General features: G+C 46.2%; 1 protein-coding gene across 1 annotated transcript in view; it reads right to left on the minus strand.

The window, feature by feature from the left end:
* CHD2 (chromodomain helicase DNA binding protein 2) overlaps positions 1-22,676 on the minus strand; it is a 92,758-nt gene that overhangs the window by 61,327 nt on the left and 8,755 nt on the right. Inside the window, exons 4-8 of the mRNA XM_056866106.1 lie at positions 10,272-10,325; positions 8,602-8,715; positions 6,972-7,121; positions 3,143-3,276; positions 1,188-1,452 (exon numbers count right to left, since the gene is read on the minus strand). Coding sequence (XP_056722084.1) covers positions 1,188-1,452; positions 3,143-3,276; positions 6,972-7,121; positions 8,602-8,715; positions 10,272-10,325 — 717 coding nt within the window. The remainder of the gene's footprint in view (positions 1-1,187; positions 1,453-3,142; positions 3,277-6,971; positions 7,122-8,601; positions 8,716-10,271; positions 10,326-22,676) is intronic.

The raw sequence follows: 22,676 nt of genomic DNA on the forward strand, positions 1-22,676 counted from the left end.
GCTTACAATCGCCTTTCCTTCCCCTCCCCACAACAGACACCCTGTGAGGTAGGTGAGGCTGAGAGAGCTCTAACAGAGCTGTGACTTGCCCAAGGTCACCCAGCTGGCTTCATGTGGAGGAGTGGGGAAACCAACCCAGTTCACCAGATTAGCCTCCGCCACTCATGTGGAAGATTGGGGAATCAAACCCAGTTCTCCAGATCAGAGTCCACCGCTCCAAACCACCGCTCTTAACCACTACACCACATGTGCGGGCAGAAGCCAGAGCACTCAGGTGCTATGCTGCCTGAGGGGTTGGAGCCTAGGGAGGCCAGGGTTTGGGAAGAAAAGGGACTGCAGCCGAGTATAATGCCATAGACTCCACCCTCCTAAGCAGTCACTTCCTCCAAGCGAACTGATCTCTGTAGTTAAGTGATCAGTTGTAATTCTGGGAGATACCCAGGCCCCACCTCCTGGAGGTTAGCAAGAAGAAGAGTTGGTTCTCATATCCCGCTTTTCTCTACCTTTAAGGAGTCTCAAAGCAGCTTACAATTACCTCCCCTTCTCCTCTACACAACAGGCACCTTGTGAGGTAGGTGGGGCTGAGAGAGTTCTGGGAGAACTGTGAGTAGCCCAAGGTCACCCAGCAGGCTGCATGTGGAGGAGTGAGGAATTGAACCCAGTTCTCCAGAGCAGAGTCTGCTCCTCATGTGGCGGAGTAGGGAATCAAACCCGGTTCTCCAGATTAGAGCACACCACTCATGTGGAGGAGTGGGGAATCAAACCCAGTTCTCCAGATTAGAGCGCACCACTCATGTGGAGGAGTGGGGAATCAAACCCAGTTCTCCAGATTAGAGCGCACCACTCATGTGGAGGAGTGGGGAATCAAACCCGGTTCTCCTGATTAGAGAGCCCAGCTCATGTGGAGTGGGGATTCAAACCCAGTTCTCCTGATTAAAGCGCACCGCTCATATGGAGGAGTGGGGAATCAAACCCGGTTCTCCAGATTAGAGTCTGCCACTCATGACCACTACACCACGCTGGCCACTCTAGCACCTCCCTGGCAAATCTCTTAAACCAAGACTAAGAAACCGCGCTCAGCTCCAGGACTGGAAAGGCATGAGGCCAGAGAGGGCCCGCCTGGCTGGATCCCTTGGCTGCACTAACACCTCCCCACTGGGTGCAGGAACGCCTCCAGTGCCACTTACCACTGCTTGATCTCCTCCTCCTTCTTTTTGAAGTTCTCCAGCTTCTTCAGGCCTTTGACTTTCTGCTGCTGCAGCGAGTCCTCGCTCTCCCACGTGCTGTGGATGTATGACCAGCCCTTCCACTTGATCAGGTACTGGGCCTCCCCTTCCTCCTTCTCGGGATCGAAGTTGGCACAGGGGTCGCCGCTGGCTTCCGTCGTGTAGACCGTGGTGGAAGCCCCAATGGCTGTTGATGGGGGGAGGGGACGTGAAAGTGAGCATCGTTCTAGAAGAGTGGGTTTTTACACCCCACTTTTCTCTACCTTTAAGGAGTCTCAAAGCGGCTCACCTTCCCTTCCTCTCCCCACAACAGACACCTTGTGAGGTCGGTGGGGCTGAGAGAGTTCGGAGAGAGCTGTGACTGGCCCAAGGTCACCCAGCAGGCTTCTTGTGGAGGAGTGGGGAATCGAACCCGGTTCTCCAGATTAGAGTCCACCACTCACGGGGAATAGTGGGAAATCAAACCCACTCTTAACTACTACACCATCTGTTGGGGATGCCAGCCTCCAGGAGGGACCTGGGTAACCCCTGGAATTATAACTCATCCCTTGGAAAAAATGGCAAAGAAGAAGAGGAGGAGGAGGAGGAGTTGTTTTTTATACACCGACTTTCTCTACCACTTAAGGAAGAATCAAACCAGCTTACAATCTCCTTCCCTTCCTCTCCCCACAACAGACACCCTGTGAGGTAAGTGGGGCTGAGAGGGTTCGGAGAGAACTGCGACTGGCCCAAAGTCACTCAGCATGCTTCATGCGGAGGAGAGGGGAAACCAACCCGGTTCGCCAGATTAGAATCCGTCACTCAGGTGGAGGAGCAGGAAATCGAACCTGGTTCTCCAGATTAGTGTCAGCCAAGCTGGCAAAAATTTCTCTTAGCATCTCTTTTAGCCCAAGTTACATTTCTGGAGCAAGACAGGAAGATCATGGGCCTAGTTGCAACGTCCCACGTGTAGTACTTGGACATTCTCCAAACCGGAACAGCACCAGAGGTCTGTATGGCGCAGCTGTGAACATTCTGCAGTCCCCACTCAACAATAAAGCTTCAGCAGGAGAACCTCCCAGGGCCCTCTTGTCAAACAATAAGTTCTTCGACACCAAATTTCAAATTCACTCACATGAACCAGGCTAGACAAAGTTCCTCCTCAAAAGCCCTCCTTCGTCTAAATGGCTCTTCCGTTAGTGGAAAAACCACGAAAGCCAGAGGAATGCTCCTTAGGCTGGAAAACAGCAACCAACTTTTCTCAGCAAAGTGGCAGAGTACATGGCTCTCCACCAGAAGATCCTAGGCCAGCCCTGGGCAGACGTTTTCCTGCTTTAAATATGGATTTGTGTGTCCGTAAAGAGAAATGTCAAATGTTGTAGGACATTTGAGCTCTCTGAACACCGTCACAAATGGCCATCAGTTTCAGTGCAAAAGAAAGAAAAGGCAGCGCTTCCCACAGCATCTCAGGAGAGCCACAGTTCAGCTGTGGAGCACAGACTCTGCATGCAAAGGGTCCCAGGTTCGATCCCCAGCACCTCCAATTAAAAGCATCTCTGGCAGGAGAACTGACAAGGGTTTTGACAGGGTCCCCGCAGGGGTCCTGCCACTCAAAGAAAAGCACTGGATGGATCAATGCCCCAACTCCTTAGCTTCTAGCCTATGGATCATTTTGTCAACACCACATTTTAGAAGGCTCTCCAACTTCAAAAAATGCCACTGTTGAAAAACTTCCCTGCAAACAGAAATCTAGGGAGCAGAACTTTCCTCCTTGCCGCTCTAGCTTTCTACTCACAGGGAGGTTGTTCTGCAAAGGAGCACCCAAACCTGGAACCCACCACCTGCAGTCTGAAACGGGGCAGTCTGTTCGGCCACCCCAATGTTCTACCACTGTGTCTCCCCGCATGCATAAATCCAGCAAAAGGCAGCCCCCTTACCTCCCTTCCTGCCCATTCGCGCATCCATCACTTTCTCAATTGTCTCGCTGTTATCCTGCTGCTCCTCAGCCCCTTCGCCGGTCATTTCGATCAAGTCGTCCGAGTCTGTCTCAAAATCGTCGTCCTCCTTGTAGCTGGGGGCAGGGCCAAGAGACAGCGTAAAAGCTCTTTCCTTCTGTACATTTTAGACAGTATTCAGACTGAGCAAAGGGAAAGACCAGTCCCTGCAGGGTGCTCAAAGCTGAAACTGAGCCCATTCATGCTTTCATGATAGGCGAGACATGATAGAGGTCTATAAAATTATGCATGGTATGGAGAGAGTGGACAGGGAGAAGCTTTCCTCCCTCTCTCATAATACTAGAACGTAGGGTCATCTGCCGAAGCTGGAGGGTGAGAGATTCAAAACAGATAAAAGGAAGTATTTCTTCACACAACACATAGTTAATTTGTGGAACTCCCTGCCCCAGGATGTGGTAATGGCTGCCAACTTGGAAGGCTTCAACAGGGGAGTGGTCATGTTCATGGAGGAGAGGGCTATTCATGGCTACTAGTCAAAGTGGATAATAGTCGTGATGAATACCTATTCTCTCTAGTACCAGAGGAGTATGCCTATTATATTAGGTGCTGTGGAACACAAGCAGGATGCTGCTGCTGCAGTTGTCTTGTTTGTGGGCTTCCTAGAGGCACCTGGTTGGCCACAGTGTGAAGAGACTGCTGGACCTTGGTCTGATCCAGCATGGCCTTTCTTATTTTCGAATCAGAGTTGGAAGGGATCTCCAGGGTCACCTAGTCCAGCTCTCTGCACAACGCAGGAAATTCACAACTACCTCTCCTCCACACTCTCAGCGACCCCTGCTCCATGCCCACAGGAAGTCAAAAACCAATCTGGGTTGGAGGAAAACTGCTTCTTGACCCCAAAGAAAGTTGGGTCATGGCAACTAGAGAATTTTTTAATTTTTATTTTAATATTTAGTGAATTTTAGTATATTAAATATTAGTGAAAAAAATTAACCAGATATTGTCTTTTTTAAATCTATGTAATCTTTTATCTCATGTATAAATGATACAATTGTTTTAATGGCATATGCCATACTAATATATCTGATTCTGATCGCAAAGTGGCAATCGGCATTTCCCTGGGCATGTAAGAAAGGGCCACGAGAGCCAAGCACTGACAACCCTTCCTGCCCTCCCTATCATGATCTGCCTAAATTCACAGAATCAGCCTTGCCAACAGATGGCCATCTAGCCTCGGCTTAAAAACCTGCAACAAAGGAGAGCCCACCACCTCCCAAGGAAGCCTGTTCCACCGAGGAATCGCTCGAACTTTCAGGAGGCTCTTCCTAACGTTTAGTCAGAAACTCTTTTGATTTAATTTCAACCTGCTGATTCTGGTCCGACCTCCTGAGGCACCCGCAAACAACTCTGCATCATCCTCTACATGAAAGCTTTCCAAATGGAATCCCAGGGTAGCTGTTGCTGTTATCAGGAATCTCAATAACAACTCATTCTTAAAGGTTTAGAGAGCGCTTGAGAATGGGGAGAGACTGCAGCTAAGAAATAATGAATGGAAGTAAGATTCAAGCCCAGTAGCACCTTAAAGACCAACAAGACTTCCAGGGAGACTCAAAGCTCCTTTTGTCACAGGCGAATGAAAGTAGTGAATGAAACCAGCGGAGGTTCTGTGCCTTTAGAATGCTCTCCCCCTTGGGTGGGACCTGAGAGAAATATGTTTGTTGAGATGAAATATTAGATTAATTAAAATTATTTATTTTGTATAATGTCTGGATATCATAAGTAAGATAATGATGATGAAGAAGAAAGAGAGGAGTTGGCTTTTATATGCCGACTTTCTCTACCGCTTAAAAGAGAAAGAAACCGGCTTACAATCACCTTCCCTTCCCCTCCCAACAGACACCCTGTGAGGTAGGTGGGGCTTTAAATAGTTCAGAGAGAACTGTGACTAGCCCAAGGTCACCCAGCTGGCTTCATGTGGAGGAGTAGTGAATCAAACCCAGTTCTCCAGATCAGAGTCCACCGCTCCAAACCACTGCTCTTAACCACTACACCACACTGGCTTACAAATATGAGGCAGTTCATAAACAAACAAAACATTTGCACTATTGTAGTTGAGATATCGATTATCTAGAAATTAACGATTTAACGGGATGGAAAGAGTCAAATATAGAAATAACAGTAGAAATACAATGGTTTATATAACCGGTATAACTGTCTCTCCTGAAATGAAATATTTTCTAATACTGTAACTTGGGTCAAACTTGGGTCAAACTTGGGTATAAATAAATGGTGGTAGTTAGATATTTTGCCTTAAGCATGCCAGATCAATTTTATGTTTAGCAGCAACCTCAGTGATATTTATATTTTCTGTTTTTGTTTGTTATTTTCTGTATTTTTCTAATTTTTTAAAAATAAATATATTAAATTAAGAATGCCCTCCCCTTTGAAGCTCATCTGGTTGGTGCCTGCCACGCTCTTCTTCAGGCACCAGGTCCCAAATTTTCTTTTTACCCAGGCTTTTAACAAAAGCATTTCATCCTTTTTTGAGCTTTAGGTCAGCTTCTAGCCTACAGACTATTTTAACAACATCATTTTAGACTGCTTTGTGTTACCCACTTTTATACTCTGGCTTGCTTTTACCAGCTGTTTTTTATTGATATTGATTTTATGGGCTTCGCTTTTATTTGTTCTTATTTGTGTCTTTTTTTTTATCGTTTTGACTGTGAGCCGCCTCAAGCAGATCTGGAGATGTGGCATACGAAGTTTCTAAATAAATACGTAACGGACAAGTTTTGTATGCTCAAAGTACTAAAAGTACTAAAACTCCATTTCCAAACTGTTCAGCTATAAAAAAAGTCTGGAGATACACTACAAATTCACTAAATAAATGAATAAAGTTCTCAATCCGGGCCATCCAATGCAAGCATTCCCTTCTTTTCATTTTTATTTAAAACATTTTTATGCTGCCTTTCCAGACAAATAAGATCCCCAAAGTGGCATGTTTTATTTCATGATCTTTTCTACAATTTATTTTGCAGTTTTACGTAATTTATTGTGATGTCGCTCGGCATGGCAGGGGCAAGAAATGCAGCTCTCTCTTGCTCTTAAAAAAAAAATGTTAGAGCAAGTGTTCTCCAGAATTTGGTCCCTACTCTGACATTCTGCATTTTGTAGTCTGGCAAAACCACAGCATACACACAGCCCTAACACCTAAATCAGCTTTGTACAAATACAGCAGTTAAGAGCCTTTCACATGTATTTTTTCTCCAGAAATCCTTACAAGATAGGCCAGTATTATCCCAGTATTGTAGTCTGGGGGGCAGAGACTGAGAGAGACAGAGAAACCTTTCCAAAGTCCCTCTCTGGGTCCAAATACTAGATGCAGAAAAACTGGCCGCTCTTAGTGGACTGTAGAAAATAAGGACAACGCAGGAAAAATAGAGTTCAGTCCCCAAAAAGTGAGCCAAACTTACATGCCAGTGCTCTGATACCAGAGTCAGTGCGGTGTAGTGGTTAGAGCATCCAACTAGGACCTGAGAGACTCGGGTTTGAATCCCCACAGAGCCATGAAGAGCACTGGGTGTCCTTGAATCAGTCTCTTCGCCCATAATTTACCTCACAGCGTTGTTGCAATGTAAGGCGAAGAATGGAGGAGGGAAGAACCGCTTACACCTCCATGAGCTCCTCAGAGAAAGGAGGGCATCAAAATGTGCCAGACAGCCACCCCAAGCCAGTCTCTGGAGAGGCAGCCTGTACATTTTCAAAATAAATAAAACAACAGAGCTGTATGAAATCTCGCACCCACCAGTACCTGACATTTTTGGCTGCTCGGCGCCGTGTCTGCCTCTTTGGGGTCTCGTCGTCATCGTCATCATCGTCGTCCTCCGACGACTCTGTTTTCCTCCTCCTCTTCCCACGCTGGGGCTTGTGGGCCTTCTTCACCACCGTCTTACTCAGAGCTCTAAAACAAGTCACATATTATACAAAGGAAGAAGAAGAAAAAGAAGAAGAGTTTATTTTTATATGCCGACTTTCTCTACCACTTAAGGAAGAATCAAAACAGCTTACAATTATGTTCCCATCCCCTCCCCACAACAGACACCCTGTGAGGAAGGTGGGGCCAAGAGAGCTCTAAGAGAGCTGTGACTAGCCCAAGATCACCCAGCAGGCTTCATGTGGAAGAGTGGGGAAACAAATCCAGTTCACCAGATTAGAGTCTGCCGCTCATGTGGAGGAGTGGGGAATCAAACCCGGTTTTCCAGATCAGAGTCCACCACTCCAAACCACCACTCTTAACCACTACACTATGCTTGGCATGGAAGCGGGGAAGGCGGCCCAGGGAATCACGGGGACAGCCCTGGCACCGCAAAATATTACTATACCCCACAACAGAAAGAGACCATCCATATAAAAAAGGGGAGGATTTAGAAGAAGAGTTGGTTCTTAAAGGTAAAGGTTCCCTGTGCAAGCTTCCGTTGGGATCGAACTCAGGTCATGAGCAGAGCTTGGAATGCATTACTGCAGCTTACCACTCTGCGCCACGGGCTCTAGTTGGTTCTTATATCCCAACTTTCTCTATCTTTTTAAGGAGACTCAAACTGGCTTACAATCACCTTCCTCTCCCCACAATAGACACCTTCTGAGGTTGGTGGGGCTTAGAGAGTTCGGAGAGAACTGTGACTAGCCCAAGATCACCCAGCAGGCTTCATATGGAGGAGTGGGGAATCGAACCTGGTTCTCCAGATTAGAGTCCACCGCTCTTAACCACTACACTATGCTGCCAAATTATTTGTCATTAAAAAGCCTCTTCTTGCATCTCCAGTGAGAAATGCAGCATCATGAACCAGTGTGGTGTACTGGTTAAGAGCAGCAGTCTCTAATATGAAGCACCAGGTTGGTTTTCCCTCTCTTCCACATGAAGCCTGCTGTGTGACCTTGGGCCAGTCACAGTTCTCTCTGAACTCTCTCAGCCCCACCTACCTCACAAGGTGCCTGTTGTGGGGAGGATGATTGCACGCTGCTTTGAGACTCCTTAAAAGTAAGAGAAAAGCGGGGTATAAAAAGCAACTCTTCTTCATCATCATCATATAGCCCGATCTCAGCAGATCTCAGAAGCTAAGCTGGGTCGGTACCTGGGAGACCTCCCAGGAAGACTCTGCAGATGGCAAACCACCTCTGCTTCTCACTCGCCTCGAAAACCCCTTACTGGGGCCACCATAAGTCAGTTGCGACTTGCTGGCACTTACATGCTTATCTTGCATCTCCAACCAACATGCAAATATTTAGCCAGGGAGGCTTTTCTATCACTTTATCTCCATGCTGGGAGAAGCGGCTTCTTTGCCTCAGGCTTGCCAGTTGGGCTGAGCGCAAAGGCAATGGGATCAGTGCCCAAGTCAGAGGCGGTGACTTGAAGTGAGAGAACGACTCCGAGCCCTTCTTACCTCCTCAAGACAGGCCTGCGGGCTTTCACCTTCTTCTGCTCCGGCTCGCTTTCCCCACTGGTGCCTTGATCCTGGTCATCCTCCTCGTCATCGGCGGAGCCCTTCCACTTCTCTCTGGATTGAAAAGGGAAACGGCACAAGGGGCGTCAGTGTTAGCATTCACACTTGGCTTTTCGATCGCAACACAGATTTGCTGAGGTGGGTCACAGCAGCACAGCGTGGTGTAGTGGTTAGGAGTGGCGGATTCCAATCTGGAGAACTGGGTTCGATTTCCCACTCCTCCACAGGAGCAGCGAACTCTAATCTGGAGAACCAGATTTGATTCCCCACTGCTCCACAGGAGTGGCGGATTCCAATCTGGAGTACTTGGTTTGATTCCCCACTTCTCACAGGAGCAGCAGACTCTAATCTGGAGAAATGGGTTCGATTCCCCACTCCTCCACAGCAGTGGACTCTAATCTGGAGAGCTGGGTTTGATTCTCCACTTCACAGGAGCAACAGACTCTAATCTGGAGTGCTGGGTTTGATTCCCCACTGCTCCACAGGAGTGGCGGACTCTAATCTGGAGAACCAGGGTCAATTCCCTGCTCTTCCACATGAAGCCTGCTGGGTGACCTCAGGCCACTCACAGTTCGCTCCAAACTCTCTCAGCCCCACCTACTTCACAAGGTGTGGGGAGAGGAAGGGAAGGCGATTTGAGACTCCTTAAAGGTATGTAATAACCAGTTCTCCCAATTAGAGTCCGCCACTCATGTGAAGGAGTGGGAAATCAAACCTGGTTCTCTAGATTGGAGTCCACCGCTGTAGATTAGAGTCCACCGCTCTTAACCACTACACCACACTGTCCGACTATGATCTGGGAGACCCAGGTTCAAATCTCCACTCTGCCACAGAAGCTCGCTGGATGACCCTGGGCCATTCATACAATCTCCACTAACCTACCCTGCAAGGTTGTGAGGATAAAATGGAGGGAAGGAGAGCAATGCAAGCCATGCTGGGTCCCCAATGGGGAGAGCAACAGGATATAAATGAAATAAATAATAATAATGAGGTTCAAGCTGGGACTCACATCTGATGTGGCACATTTCAAGGGTTCACAGCAAACAGGGGACCTTCTCAAAAGCAACCCGAGCTGTGTCAGAAGAAGAAGCAGAAGAGGAGGAAGAGAAGGAGGAAGAAGAAAAGGATGAGGAGGAGGAAGAAGAGGAGGAGGAGGAAGAGGAGGAGGAGGAAAAAGAAGAGGAGGAAGAAAAGGAAGAGGAAGAGGAGGAAGAAGAAGAAGAAGAGGAGGAGGAGGAAGAGAAGGAGGAAGAGGAAGAAGAGGAGGAGGAAGGAGGAGGAAGAAGAAGAGTTGGTTTTTATATGCCGACTTTCTGTGACACTTAAGGGAGACTCAAACCGGCTCACAATCACCTCCCCACAACAGACACCCTGTGAGGTAGGTGGGGCTGAGAGAGCTGTGACTAGCCCAAGGTCATCCAGCTGGCTTCATGTGTAGGAACGGGGAAACCAACCCAGTTCACCAGATTAGCCTCCGCCGCTCATGTGGAGGAGTGGGGAAACAAAACGGGTTCTCCAGATCAGATTCCACCGCTCCAAACCACTGCTCTTAACCACCCCACCACACTGGCGGAACACAGACCTCAAAAGATTCCCCAGCAAGGACTTACGTTTTTTTCGCTTGCTTCTGGCCTCTTCTTTTTGGGCTCTCACTCTCAGACTCGCTCGCCTTGAACCAAAGAGAGAAGTACAATCAAAGAGACGGGCTGAGGGAGGCAGGCCTCTCCACTCGCCATAGCCAAACACATGGTCATTCCCTGCTCAATTCGGGGAAGCGCACAGGCGACGCACCGGGGACTCTGCTTGCCTTCCCCTCGCCAAGACCGACCCTCAGGTTCTGGCAACAGAAGTCAAGCGGGACTCACACAGGCGACCCTGAACCCACAAACACACAGGCCCCGCAACACTGCAGATATATTGCACGGTAGGGTTGCCAACTCCAGGTTGGGAAATACCTGGAGATTTTGGGGGTGGAGTCTGAGGAGGGTGGAGCCTGAGGAGGGCGGGGTCTAGGGAGGGGAGGGACTTCAGTGGGATCAATTGCCATAGAGTCCACCTTCTAAAGCGGCCATTTTCTCCAGGAAAACTGATCTTTCAGCGAGAGATCAGTTGTACTAGCGAGAGATCTCCAGCTACCACCTGGAGGTTGGCAACCCTAGCCTCGGAGCATGAACAAAGTTCCCTCCACTGAATGGCCCCTGTTTGGGTAGAAGTTTGAAATACATTTTTTTTAAATAAAGGGCTGTTGAACTACAATAGCAAAGCGTAGCAGGGACTTTCGGAGTAAGACTCATTTCAGAGGAAGGCATTGGGAAGACGGGGGGTGGGGATGGGGACTGCCTCTCTCTCTTCTGCCAGAGGATAACATTGGGGGCTTATAGGTGAACATGCTGAGCTTCTTCAGAGCATGCCCCTCAGGAAATGGGGCCTATATTTTATTTCTCCCACTGCAAAGGGAGCCATTAGGGTTGCCAGCTCCAAGAACTAGCTTGTTCTCTGTTGCTCCAGAGACTAGGACATAGAGTAATGGATTTAAACTAATAGAAAAGTGATTCCACCTAAACATTAGGAAGAACTTTCTGACGGTGAGGGCTGTTCAATGGTGGAATGTGCTGCCTCGGAGGGTGGTGGAGTTCCCGTCATTGGAGGTCTTTAACCAGCGGTATGAAAGCATATGTAAGAATCTGGACATCATCAGGAAAATGTCAAATGAAAACAGGGTTGCAAGCAGGGTTGCCAATCGCCAGGTACTAGCTGGAGATCTCCTGCTATTACAACTGATCTCCAGCTGATAGAGATCGGTTCCCCTGGAGAAAATGGCCACTTTGGCAATTGGACTCTATGGCATTGAAGTCCCTCCCCAAAGCCCACCCTCCTCAGGCACCACCCCAAGAACCTCCCGCCAGTTGCAAAGAGGGACCTGGCAACCCTAGTTGCAGGCTGGAAGGAATATTTGGGTGAAGGAGGAACTGCTGTGACCCATTATTGTCTATAGAGTCCAATGAAGACAATAAGGAGGAGGTTGGTAAACTACAGCTCTTTATTTTGGCCAAAGCAATAGAACCGGGTGCACAGACTCCAAACCAAACAGAGTCGGGAGACTGCCACAACCTTGCAAAAGGCAAGCAGTACGTTTTATACTATGAAGGCAGTTACATTCCATTAAGAGATACTTTTGAACCATACAAGTCTTCTGCATCATCATTCAGCATTGCGATACAGTCAGAGCCTTTCTAGCGCAGGCGTGCCTAGTCAGTGTTTCGCTACAGAAGACAATAAAGCAATCTATAGAGATCAGAGAGTTCCTTTGTGAGCACGGACGGGACAGGAGGGAGAGGAGTCTGTCCTTGAGCAAGGCAGTTTAATCAGGCTGTGTGTGTGTTTGCATTGTCTGTGCTTTCTATAAGTGTGTGTGTGTGGGTGTGCTGCTTCTGTTTCTAAACAAGGGGTGTGTGTGTGTGTGTACTGCTTGTTACCAGACAGTGAGGTAAATGTGTGTACTAAGGGGGGGGGGTTTCCATAGGCACAACAGAACTGTCAGAAGTCATAGGGGGCATCCCTGCATTTCTGCTTGTACTCTGAAACATGCTCTTCATCGACTGTGAAAAAAGTCCTGTTTGTAGCATACAGTCATCCTGCTACAGCAAGATCCACCTTTGTACAAGTTATCCTGGCTCACCACCACGGTTGCTGACTCCAGGTTAGGAAATTCCTGGAGATTTGGGGGTGGAGCCTGGGGAGGGCAGGGTTCGGGGAGGGATCTCAGCGGGGTATGATGCGATAGAGTCTGCCCTCCAAAGCAGTCATTTTCTCCAGGGGAAGTGATATCTGTAGTCTGGAGATGAGCTGTAATTCCAGGAGATCTCCCGGCCCAACAGAATCCTAATCAGTGTCTGAAAAAAAACAGCCCTTTACATAGACAGATTTGCCAGTTCTAGATTGGAAAATTCCTGAAGATTTTGGGGGAGGAGCCTGGGAATGACAGGGTTTGGGGAGGGGAGGGACCTCGGCTGTATTGGCCACCCTCCAAAGCAGAGACAAAAAGCAGCAATTGGTGCAAGGGGAAAATATTTACTAATTAAATTGCCCCTATGTGTTTCGCATACGCTTCTTCAGGAGGATCTTTCTTTACTCAAACGTACCGGTATATTTGAGTAAAGAAAGATCCCCCTGAAGAAGTGTATGCAAAATGTGAAAGGTAAAGGTAGTCCCCTGGGCAAGCACCGGGTCATTCCTGACCTGGGGTGACGTCACATCCCGACGTTTACTAGGCAGACTGTGTTTACGGGGTGGTTTGCCAGTGCCTTCCCCAGTCGTCTACGCTTTACCCTCAGCAAGCTGGGTACTCGTTTTACCGACCTCAGAAGGATGGAAGGCTGAGTCAACCTTGAGTCGACTACCTGAAACTGACTTCCATTGGGATCGAACTCAGGTCATGAGCAGAGCTTTTCACTGCAGTACTGCAGCTTACCACTCTGCGCCACGGGACTCCAGGGGCAATTTAATTACTAAGTATTTTTCCCTTGCACCAATTACTGGTTTTTGTCTCCATTTGGTTTGGTGCAGCCCGCTTTTCTTTTATTGTCGAAGGCTTTCACGGTCAGAGTTCATTGGTTCTTGTAGGTTATCCGGGCTGTGTAACCGTGGTCTTGGAATTTTCTTTCCTGACGTTTCGCCAGCAACTGTGGCAGGCATCTTCAGAGTAGTAACACTGAAGGACAGTGTCTCTCAGTGTCAAGGGTGTAGGAAGAGTCTCTTCCTACACCCTTGACACTGAGAGACACTGTCCTTCAGTGTTACTACTCTGAAGATGCCTGCCACAGTTGCTGGCGAAACGTCAGGAAAGAAAATTCCAAGACCACGGTTACACAGCCCGGATAACCTACAAGAACCGCTTTTCTTTTGTTTGATTACTGGTCACCCTCCAAGGAAACTTGGGAAGCTACTGACTTGAGTATAAACGGTTTCCAAACTTTTCTCCTCCCAGCCTATAAGTTGCGCTCAATGGGTCGCCCAAAATGCGGCCTAGCCAGTTTGATCAGGAACAATAGCTTCTTTAAGCAAACCTTTTTGGGAAATTGTGATTGTTTTGCTCAAGCAATATTACTCTCCTCTCCTACTCTGAGCCTTATTATGATTAATACTTATCTGCCACCCTCTAATAGTATTAAGGACTTGGACACTGTGTGGTCCAACCTCTCTAAATTTACTTTTAAAATTGCTCAAAATCATCTGTTGGCTCAAATTGTTTTATTGGGAGATTTAAATGCTCGAATTGGGTCAAACCAGCAGGAATGGTCCACCTCTATGGGTTTTGATGCAGAAGACTTGTTACCTCCCCAATTAAGTTTGCCTCATTACTCTACTGATAAAATATATAATAAGGCTGGTTAGACTGATAGAGTTTTGTGTGACTCATAGTTTAATAACTCTAAATGGACTACCACAATTCCCTTCATCAACAAACTCCACCTTTATATCTACAAGAGGCTGTAGTGTGATTGATTATGGTTTATGCTCTTTGAACTTGTTGACTCTTGTCAAGTCAGTGAATATTGAAACCCGTACCGAAAGTGATCATCTCCCCCTTTCATTTCTATTAAATTTCCCAATAAAGACCTTCAATTTTTTAAATCCCTCCCCTGATGAGAACAAGGTTTTAATCCTGACAAGGATTAAATGGTCAGAATTTACAGAAATGGAATTGTTCAATACCCTCCAATCTGACTTATTGTCCAAACTAAAGATGTCTATAATTGGCTCTTCCTCTCATGAGGAGGTACTAATAGCCTTTTCTCAAGTTATAGAGCAATGTAGCTCTATAGCCAACCCGATACGTAAAAACTACTTTTGAAACATCGACCTGGTTTGATTATGAATGTTTAACTCAAAAAAGGAATTTGCAATCGGTTTTTGGGAAATCTAGGAAAGGCCAAACAATCGATATGGAGCAATATTTATTGTCAAAAAACGCTTATCAGGAATTAGTGGCTAATAAAAAGAAAGCCTATTATCAAAAAAGATGGGACCATCTCTTTTTATCTCTGAAATCAAGTGACAGTAAAATCTTTTGGAGAACAATTTCTTGTCTATTAAACAAACCCTTTCCTGACTCAAATATTATCCCTCAAGTATGGGTTGATTATTTTTCCAATGTCTTTGGCCATGCTGTGGTCCCTCCATCTGATAATCAGGAAATTATTCCCTCAAATATCCCTCCATGGCATGCAGTAAGTAGGGAAGAAATTATGACCCTAATTTCTAAACTAAAAACCGGTCGAGCACCAGGTCCTAATGGGCTCCCTGTCGAACTCTTTAAGAAATATGCTGACTGGTGGGCTCCACTACTAGCCAGTCTTTTTACATCAATTGATCATTATGGTATCCTTCCTGATTCATGGCTGAACTCAATCTTAATGCCAATCTATAAAAAGGGAGACCCCAATATACCGGGAAATTATAGCCCTATTAGCTTGCTATCAGTACTGGGCAAGTTATATGCTAGACATCTTGAGACCCGCCTTTCAAAGTGGTCTCAAGCTAAATCCATTATTGGCCCAGAGCAAATAGGATTCACTAAGAACAAATCATCTTTAGATCACTGTCTCGTTTTATCCTTTCTTGTGGTAAAATACATGAAGATGGGGGGCGGGGAATTGTTTGCAGTTTTCATAGATCTAAAAAGTGCTTTTGACTATTTCTAGAGAGAAACTGTGGGACAAATTGTCAAATCTAGGAATTGACCCCAGGCTGCTAATACTTTTAAAGAAATTACACTTAAACACCACTTGCCAAGTTAAATATTCACCTAATGGTGGACTAACAAAATCTTAATTCAAAGAGGCATTAAACAAGGGTGTGTTTTAGCTCCCCTACTTTTTAATATTTTTCTTTCTGATCTAGTGCAGTCATTGGGTTCAGTTAATGGTCACCCACCTAAATTAGGGTCCCAGTCTTTACCTATTCTTCTTTATGCGGACGATACCATCATTCTTTCTTTCACCAAAGTAGGCCTCCAACGATATCTAGATGCTTTTAATAATTATTGCCATTCGAATTTACTTTCTATTAACTCCTCCAAATCAAAAGTAGTGGTATTTTCCAAAAAATGGTCCTTATACAAATGGCATATTGGGAAGTATTCAATCGAACAAGTTAAAAGCTGTAAGTATTAGGGAATTACCTATAAACTATAATCTCAATTGGTCTATACATCGACATAATACTATTAAAGCCACCAGGATTTCCTTAAATCAACTCAAGCAATTTTTCTACGCGAAGGGGAATCAGTGTGTTCCTGCAGTGATCAAAATCCTGAATTTGAAAATATTCCCCCAGCTTCTGTTTGGTGTTCCCTTACGGCTTGGAACTCTTAATCAAGAAATGGAGAACATCCAAGCCATATTTCTTAGACAAATAATGGGGATACCTAAATGTGTTTCATATTTTACAATTTGTCTTGAAACCGGGCAAAACTTGATTGCCACCAAAGCCTGGATTCAAACAATAAGATATTGGCTCAAATTATATTTTCAAACTGAGCCAGGTTCCCTTTCATATCTTTTGAAAAGTGAACTTCATTATTTCTCATGGGACATATTGATTAGATCTAGACTCTGCCAAATTGGAATTGATTTAGATAATCTTGCTCTGGCCAATGAATCTTACATCTTCAAAAGAATCAAGCAACGTCTCCTTGATGTAGAATTGCAGAATTTTAACCCAGCTCTTCCCCCCATCTGTTCTCCTGCGGCCCTAGGCCTTAATAATGGATCGGGTAAAATGGCTAGGTATCTAGATAACCTAGAGATACCTTCTCAATGCCGCGCTTTTCTATTAGCTAGGGTTAACACATTCCCATCTAGGATGCTCTTAGGCCGATACCTTCAGATCCCTAGACATGAACGCTTATGCACATGCAGTTTAAATTTGTTGGATACAATTGACCACATCCTTTTAGATTGCCCCTTCTATGTGACTCTGCGGGATAAACTGCTATTTACTTTGCTCCAGTACAAGAGATACAGGAGTAATGAAGTGAAATGCAAATTTCTCTTGAGTGATCATGATCCTAAAATTACGGTTACCGTGGCTGAATTTCTTACAGGAGTTCTTAAAGAACAAGAAAAGTTTTATTAACCCGACTTGTAACTTATATGTATTGCCCTTTGGAGGTATACTGTTGTTTTATCTCTGTCTTTTGGTATGCCAATAAAGGTTAATGAAATGAAATGAAAAAAATGGTCACCCTCCAAAGCAGCCATTTTCTCCAGGGGATCTGACACCCATAGTCTGGAGATCAGTTGTAATTCCAGGAGAGCTCCAGGCCCTTGTTTACCACCCCCATGGGCAGCTGCATAAACATGCATACCACCAGCATTTGCACATGCAGGTTTGTTAACTTCATGGGTGCCCACCACCCTAAAACTGCAGTTGCCCCATTCACAACTACTATTCGCCACGAAACCTCAGCAACATGCTGGCAAACTGCTCCGGTCACCCCCTCGAACAGACTCTGCAGCAGCTTTGTTCTACAAGCCGCTAATCCTGTGTTGCTTTGCTGGATCCCTGGGGCTGTGAGGAGCTTGGGAGCTGTGCAAAAGCTGCACGGGGTCAGACTCCGGGCTTTTGAACTCGTCCTTCCCAGTTTCTCTTGCCCATTCAGGGGTGCAGATTTGCACCTCTCTGGAAAGAGCAGAGATACGAGGAAGATGGCCACCTGCAGCAGAGAGGGGTGGATCCGCCATTAAAGTATCAGCTGCCCCTCCCTACACATTAAGCCTCTTTTAACGCCTAGTTAAATTGTGGAACTCCCTGCCCCAGGATGTGTTGATGGCTGCCAACTAGGAAGGCTTGAACAGGGGAGTGGACATGTTCATGGAGGATAGGGTTATCCATGGCTACTAGTCAAAATGAATTCTAGTCATGATGCATACCTAGTCTCTCTAGTATCAGAGGATGCATGCCTATTAAGTGCTTTGGAACACAGGCAGGATGCTGCTGCTGCAGCCGTCTTGTTTATGGGCTTCCTAGAAGCACCTGGTTGGCCACTGTGTGAACAGACTGCTGGACTTGATGGGCCTTGGTCTGATCCAGCAGGCCTTTTCTTATGTTCTTATGTCAAAGGGACATGACATTTTTTCTCCAGGCTTTCTGGCAACCCTACTTAGTGGCATAGTTGACGCTATACTGTATCTCCAGTATTTTTTAAAATCTCAGTTAACAGGAAAGGCCACCGCGGTACACCTAACTGTGCCAGGGGAATCAATTCTGGTTGGACCCCAACAGTGTGTGTGTGGGGGGAGAAGCTCCTATGCCTCCCCATCATTTTTTTGACCTGAAAAAGCACTAGAGGGAACATACGGGTAAATAATGGTAAATAATGTTGCCATTTTTGGTTGGAAAAATGGTACAGAGGGGAAGGAAGAAGCCCCTCTTCTCAGTGGTCTTGACTAGAATTGGGCCCCACAGTATAGTTAAAAGAAGTTCCCCCAGTTGGGAACCCACAGCTTCAAAATGGTGGCGCGTCCCTGAGTCTGTTGTATCATCTAGTTGGGCTCTCAGTTGCTGTTCTGTCTGTGGTGAGGGCAGAAAACCATGTATATTTTTAAGAACTTACTATAGAAAGATACAACATATGAGGGCAAATGGGTTTTTTTAACCTCCTAGGCTAAGGCAAAAAATTTCCCCCCACAAAAAAGTATGCCTCAGAGTCACACAATTCTGTTGGTTATTTAAATATATATATATATAAAGAACTCACAGCTAGAGCCTAACACAGAACTGAAGAGAAACGTAGCAAATAAAAAAAGGCACGTGTACGAATAAACCATGCAGCGGGGCACACAGAAGCCTCTGGGTTAAATCTCTGGCCTCTTTTGTTAAAGCATCCCAGCAGTAGCAGGCCTCAGAAGGATAAGACCCCTGGAGAGCTGCTGCCAGTCAGAGCAGACGATGCCGAGTTAGATGGGCCAGTGACCTGACTCAACAGGCAGCTCCGCTCGTTCAATCAAATTTTGCATCCACTTCCTTATACTGTTTCAAAATCTTGCTACTACTGTCAAGTGGATGTCCTGAACTGGCACCGCCTTCTTTTGTTGTTGCGCACTTGCTTGGAATTTGTGCTGTCGTTGTTTCCGAAAAGGGAAACCAATCTTCTTTTTTTTGTGTTTACAATATTGTGTGGTATAGCAAAGTTTCCTGTTAATTAAAAAAAAATTGTTTGTAATGTAGCCGAAAGAGAGAACAGAGTGAAGGAAAAATTAATAATAATAAAGAGGCCTACATTTGCAAAACCACGTAATATTGTAAAACGAAAAAAAGGGGGGACTCACCTGAGCCCCTAGAGGGCGCTCTGAGCTGTAGCCGAGAGCTGGGGTGGGTGTGACCAGCAAAGTGCATGCTGGGCCATCCCGACAGAGAGAGGTGGGGCCAGCCAGACTGGACTTGGCAGAACTTGGAAAAAGGAGAATAAAAGCTGCTGTCAATAGCGCAAATTGGCCTGCTGAACCTTCTGTTGCTACTTCTTTGGGGGGATGGGAAGGGGTACACTCAGTACAGGTTGAGTATTCCTTATCCAAAATGCCCAGGACCAAAAGTGTTTCAGATTTCGGATTTTGGAATCGTAATTTAAAAAATTATTTGTGACTATTATGCCAGATAAAACAGAAGCTAACCTTACAAGGGATAGATTTACAACCCAAGTTTAGCAAAATTAAGAATCACCTGACTGTACATTTTCACAATTAGATCGAGGGGACACTCTTAAGGTGATGTACGTTCAATGCAACCGCATGGTATTTTGCGACCTGAGTGGTAATTGTGGAATTATCTCCCAGCAGAAGCTTTTTAGTCCATTTATCCTCTCCATCAATGCCCATTTTCTCAATAATAGGATCAATAATGTTGGAGCGGACTGTCTTATAAAAGGAACATCTGGAAAAAACATGCTCAGTGGTTTCCAGTTCCCCTGAGCTGTAGGTCTCTCTGCCCTGGGGATCTTCTTAAATCTCCCTTCTAAAATGGCAGAAGGTAAGGCTGCACATCTATCCCTCCTGTGTGTATTCCTTTCCAGGGTGGATTTTGGAATCTTTGTATTTACATATCTTGGGGATGGGGCCCAAGTCTAAACAAGAAATTCATTTCTGTTTTATATACACATTATACACATAGCCTGAAGGTAATTGTATACAATATCTTTAATAATTTTGTGCATGAAACCAAGTATGTGTACACTGAACCCTAAGAAAGAAAAGGTGTCCCTATCTCTCACTATCTCACTATTATGTGGACAATCTGTGGTTGTTTGGCTTCATCCTCATTCCTGACTCTGAATTTATGCTACTGATAAGCAATTTTTCCTTGGGATCAATAATAAATTGTCTGTTTTTTTTTAAATATATATTTTATTAAATCTAATATTAATACAAAACCAAAGCTTCCGTCACAGCAGCAATTTACAAATAATTAGCAGGCAATTGTCATCTGTCTGGTTTTGTACAAACTATTGGAGTATCTAAATAATTCTTAAAATGTGAAGGAAAATGAACCACAGAAAATGAAAAATAAATTGTCTGTTGTGCGCCTGCGTCTTGACTGCAACCTGTCACACGAGGTCAGGTGGTGTCATGTCAGCACTCAAAAAGTTCCGGATTTTAGATCGTTTCAGATTTTGGATCATTTCGGATAAGGGATACTCAACCTGTACATTGCATGGAAAGGGGTGTGTGGAGAAAGCAGAATGACTGCACTTAGCACTTCTGGGCAAGCCCAAGTGGGCAAGAGGCATACGACGGGTGAAGGATGCTTCTAGCTGCATGTGCCCTGTCTGGACTCCGCACGCTTTGCCACCCCCTTTCCTACTAGAAGGATGGTGATCCAGGTCAGAGGGTCACAAAGCATCATGGGAAAAGATGGGGAAGGGGGGCAGCAGTCCAGTCACAAGGTGTTGGGGAAAACTGAAGAGTCGGGCTGGGAGGGGCTGTGGGCAGGAATGGGTAAGGAATGCATCTTTCCACCAGTTTTTGAGGTGGGACCTGCAATATTGATAGCTTCATCCCTGCTTGTTTTAAAATATTCTAATCCAGAGGTGTCAAATGCATTTGTTACAAGGGCTGGATGTGACAAAAAATATCATTTGGTCGGGCCATGCCTTGCCTTGCCAGCCCAGATCGGGGCAGGAGGGGGGTTGCTGCCTCAGCTGGCTTCTGGGCCAGACAAGAGCTCTCAAGGGGCCGAATCCGACCCCCCAAGCCATATGTCTGACATCCCTGTTCCACCCTTGTTTTAGTCCTCCCTGTTCCTAAACTACTGGGTTGCAACAATTTATAGCCAACATATTTAAAAAAAAAAAAATCCTGAATCAGCTGACCTTTCTAAAAAGAGAAAAGGTTATCCATGTTTTCACAGAAGTAAAACCTACTGGGCCGAACTTAGTGGAGGATTTCTGCAGATGGGGAGGTTGGCTGGGGGGTTGGCACTAATTTCTCCCTCCCACCACAGACCTCTGGCACTCCCATGTGGTTCCCAGGAGTCCCCTGTCATCCAGGAGAAGCATTCAGGTGGCAAGGCTTCAGCAGGTCCGGGGAGGCAAGCAAGTCACATTCTAGAGACAGAAATTCCCTTCTGTCTGTAGAAATCCCCCATGCAATCCAAGCCCTTAATCTGTGTATTTTACGGTCCGCAATGTTGCAAATTCTAGGACGATTTCTGTGAGCAAGCCACACTACCCTGGGGGTATTAATTTGGGGGTGGACCCAAGAAGCCCACTTGGATGGCGCCACCTTGGCACATTGACACAAACATTGGAACTGTTTAATATCACTTTTGTTTAGACTGCTTTGCCATGTTCATCTAGAAGCATCTGGTTGTCCGTTGTAGAAAACAAGTCGCCGGAAATCGGACTTTGGGTCCAATCCAGCAAAGCTTTTCTGATGTTACCAACAGTCACACTTTCTTTCAGGCCTGGTTTGCAAATGGTACCGAGAAATCTCCAAGAGATCCCCAGTTTCCCACATAATTTATTTATTTTTAGGCTTGTATCCTGCCCTTTCTCAGCCGAATCCAGGCTCAGAGCAGCTAACGTCAGATTAGAAACACCACAAAACGCAATAAAAGTATACAAAATGACCCCCAGCTAAAAACCCACATCTCTAATTTAAAATCAAACCAAATGGAGCTCCTTTACCGATACGCGGGGCCACAGCCGGCCCAGGGAAGCAGTCAGGTCCCCTATTAGAAGATCTGATGAAATACACAGCAAGGGGAACAAAATGACTGTAGCCTGCAAGACGTTTGGCATCCCACGCAAGGTACACCCGTCCCCTCCTGGGCCTGTGACGCTGCCGGCTGGTGGCAAAACGGTACCAGGAGGGGACGGCAGCCTCCCCCCTTGTCGCAGATGGCCGGGATGAGCTGACACCCCCCCAACTCCTGTGCTCATCTGGCACCTTCCTTATTGTGGCCCCTCAAGTAATCGTTTTTGGAAGGCTCAGCCAGAGAACTGGCCCTGCCAGGGAGAGGAAGCAAATCTGAACAGTGAATGAGATTCGAGAGCTACACCACTGTCTGTATGAATGGGGAAGGGGTCGCTAGCATATAGGGTTGCCAGGTCCCTCTTTGCCACCGGCAGGAGGTTTTTGGGATGGAGCCTGAGGAGGGCAGGGTTTGGGGAGGGGAGGGACTTCAATACCAAACAGTCCAATTGCTGAATCAGCCATTTTCTCCAGGGGAATTGATCTCTATCGGCTGGAGATCAGTTGCAATAGCAGGAGGTCTCCAGCTAGTACCTGGAGGTTGGCAACCCTAACTCTATGGTTAGGGTTGCCAGCTCTGGGTTGGGAAATACCTGGAGATTTTTTGGGTGGAACCTGAGGAGGGAGGGGTTTGGGGAGAGGAGGGACTTCAATGCTATAGGGTCCAATTGCCAAAGCGGCCATTTTCTCCAAAGTGAATTGATCTCTATCAGCTGGAGATCAGTTGTAATAGCAGGAGGCCTCCAGCTAGTACCTGGAAGT

The sequence above is a fragment of the Euleptes europaea genome, chromosome 20 (assembly GCF_029931775.1).
Source record: "Euleptes europaea isolate rEulEur1 chromosome 20, rEulEur1.hap1, whole genome shotgun sequence".
Classification (NCBI taxonomy): domain Eukaryota; kingdom Metazoa; phylum Chordata; class Lepidosauria; order Squamata; family Sphaerodactylidae; genus Euleptes; species Euleptes europaea.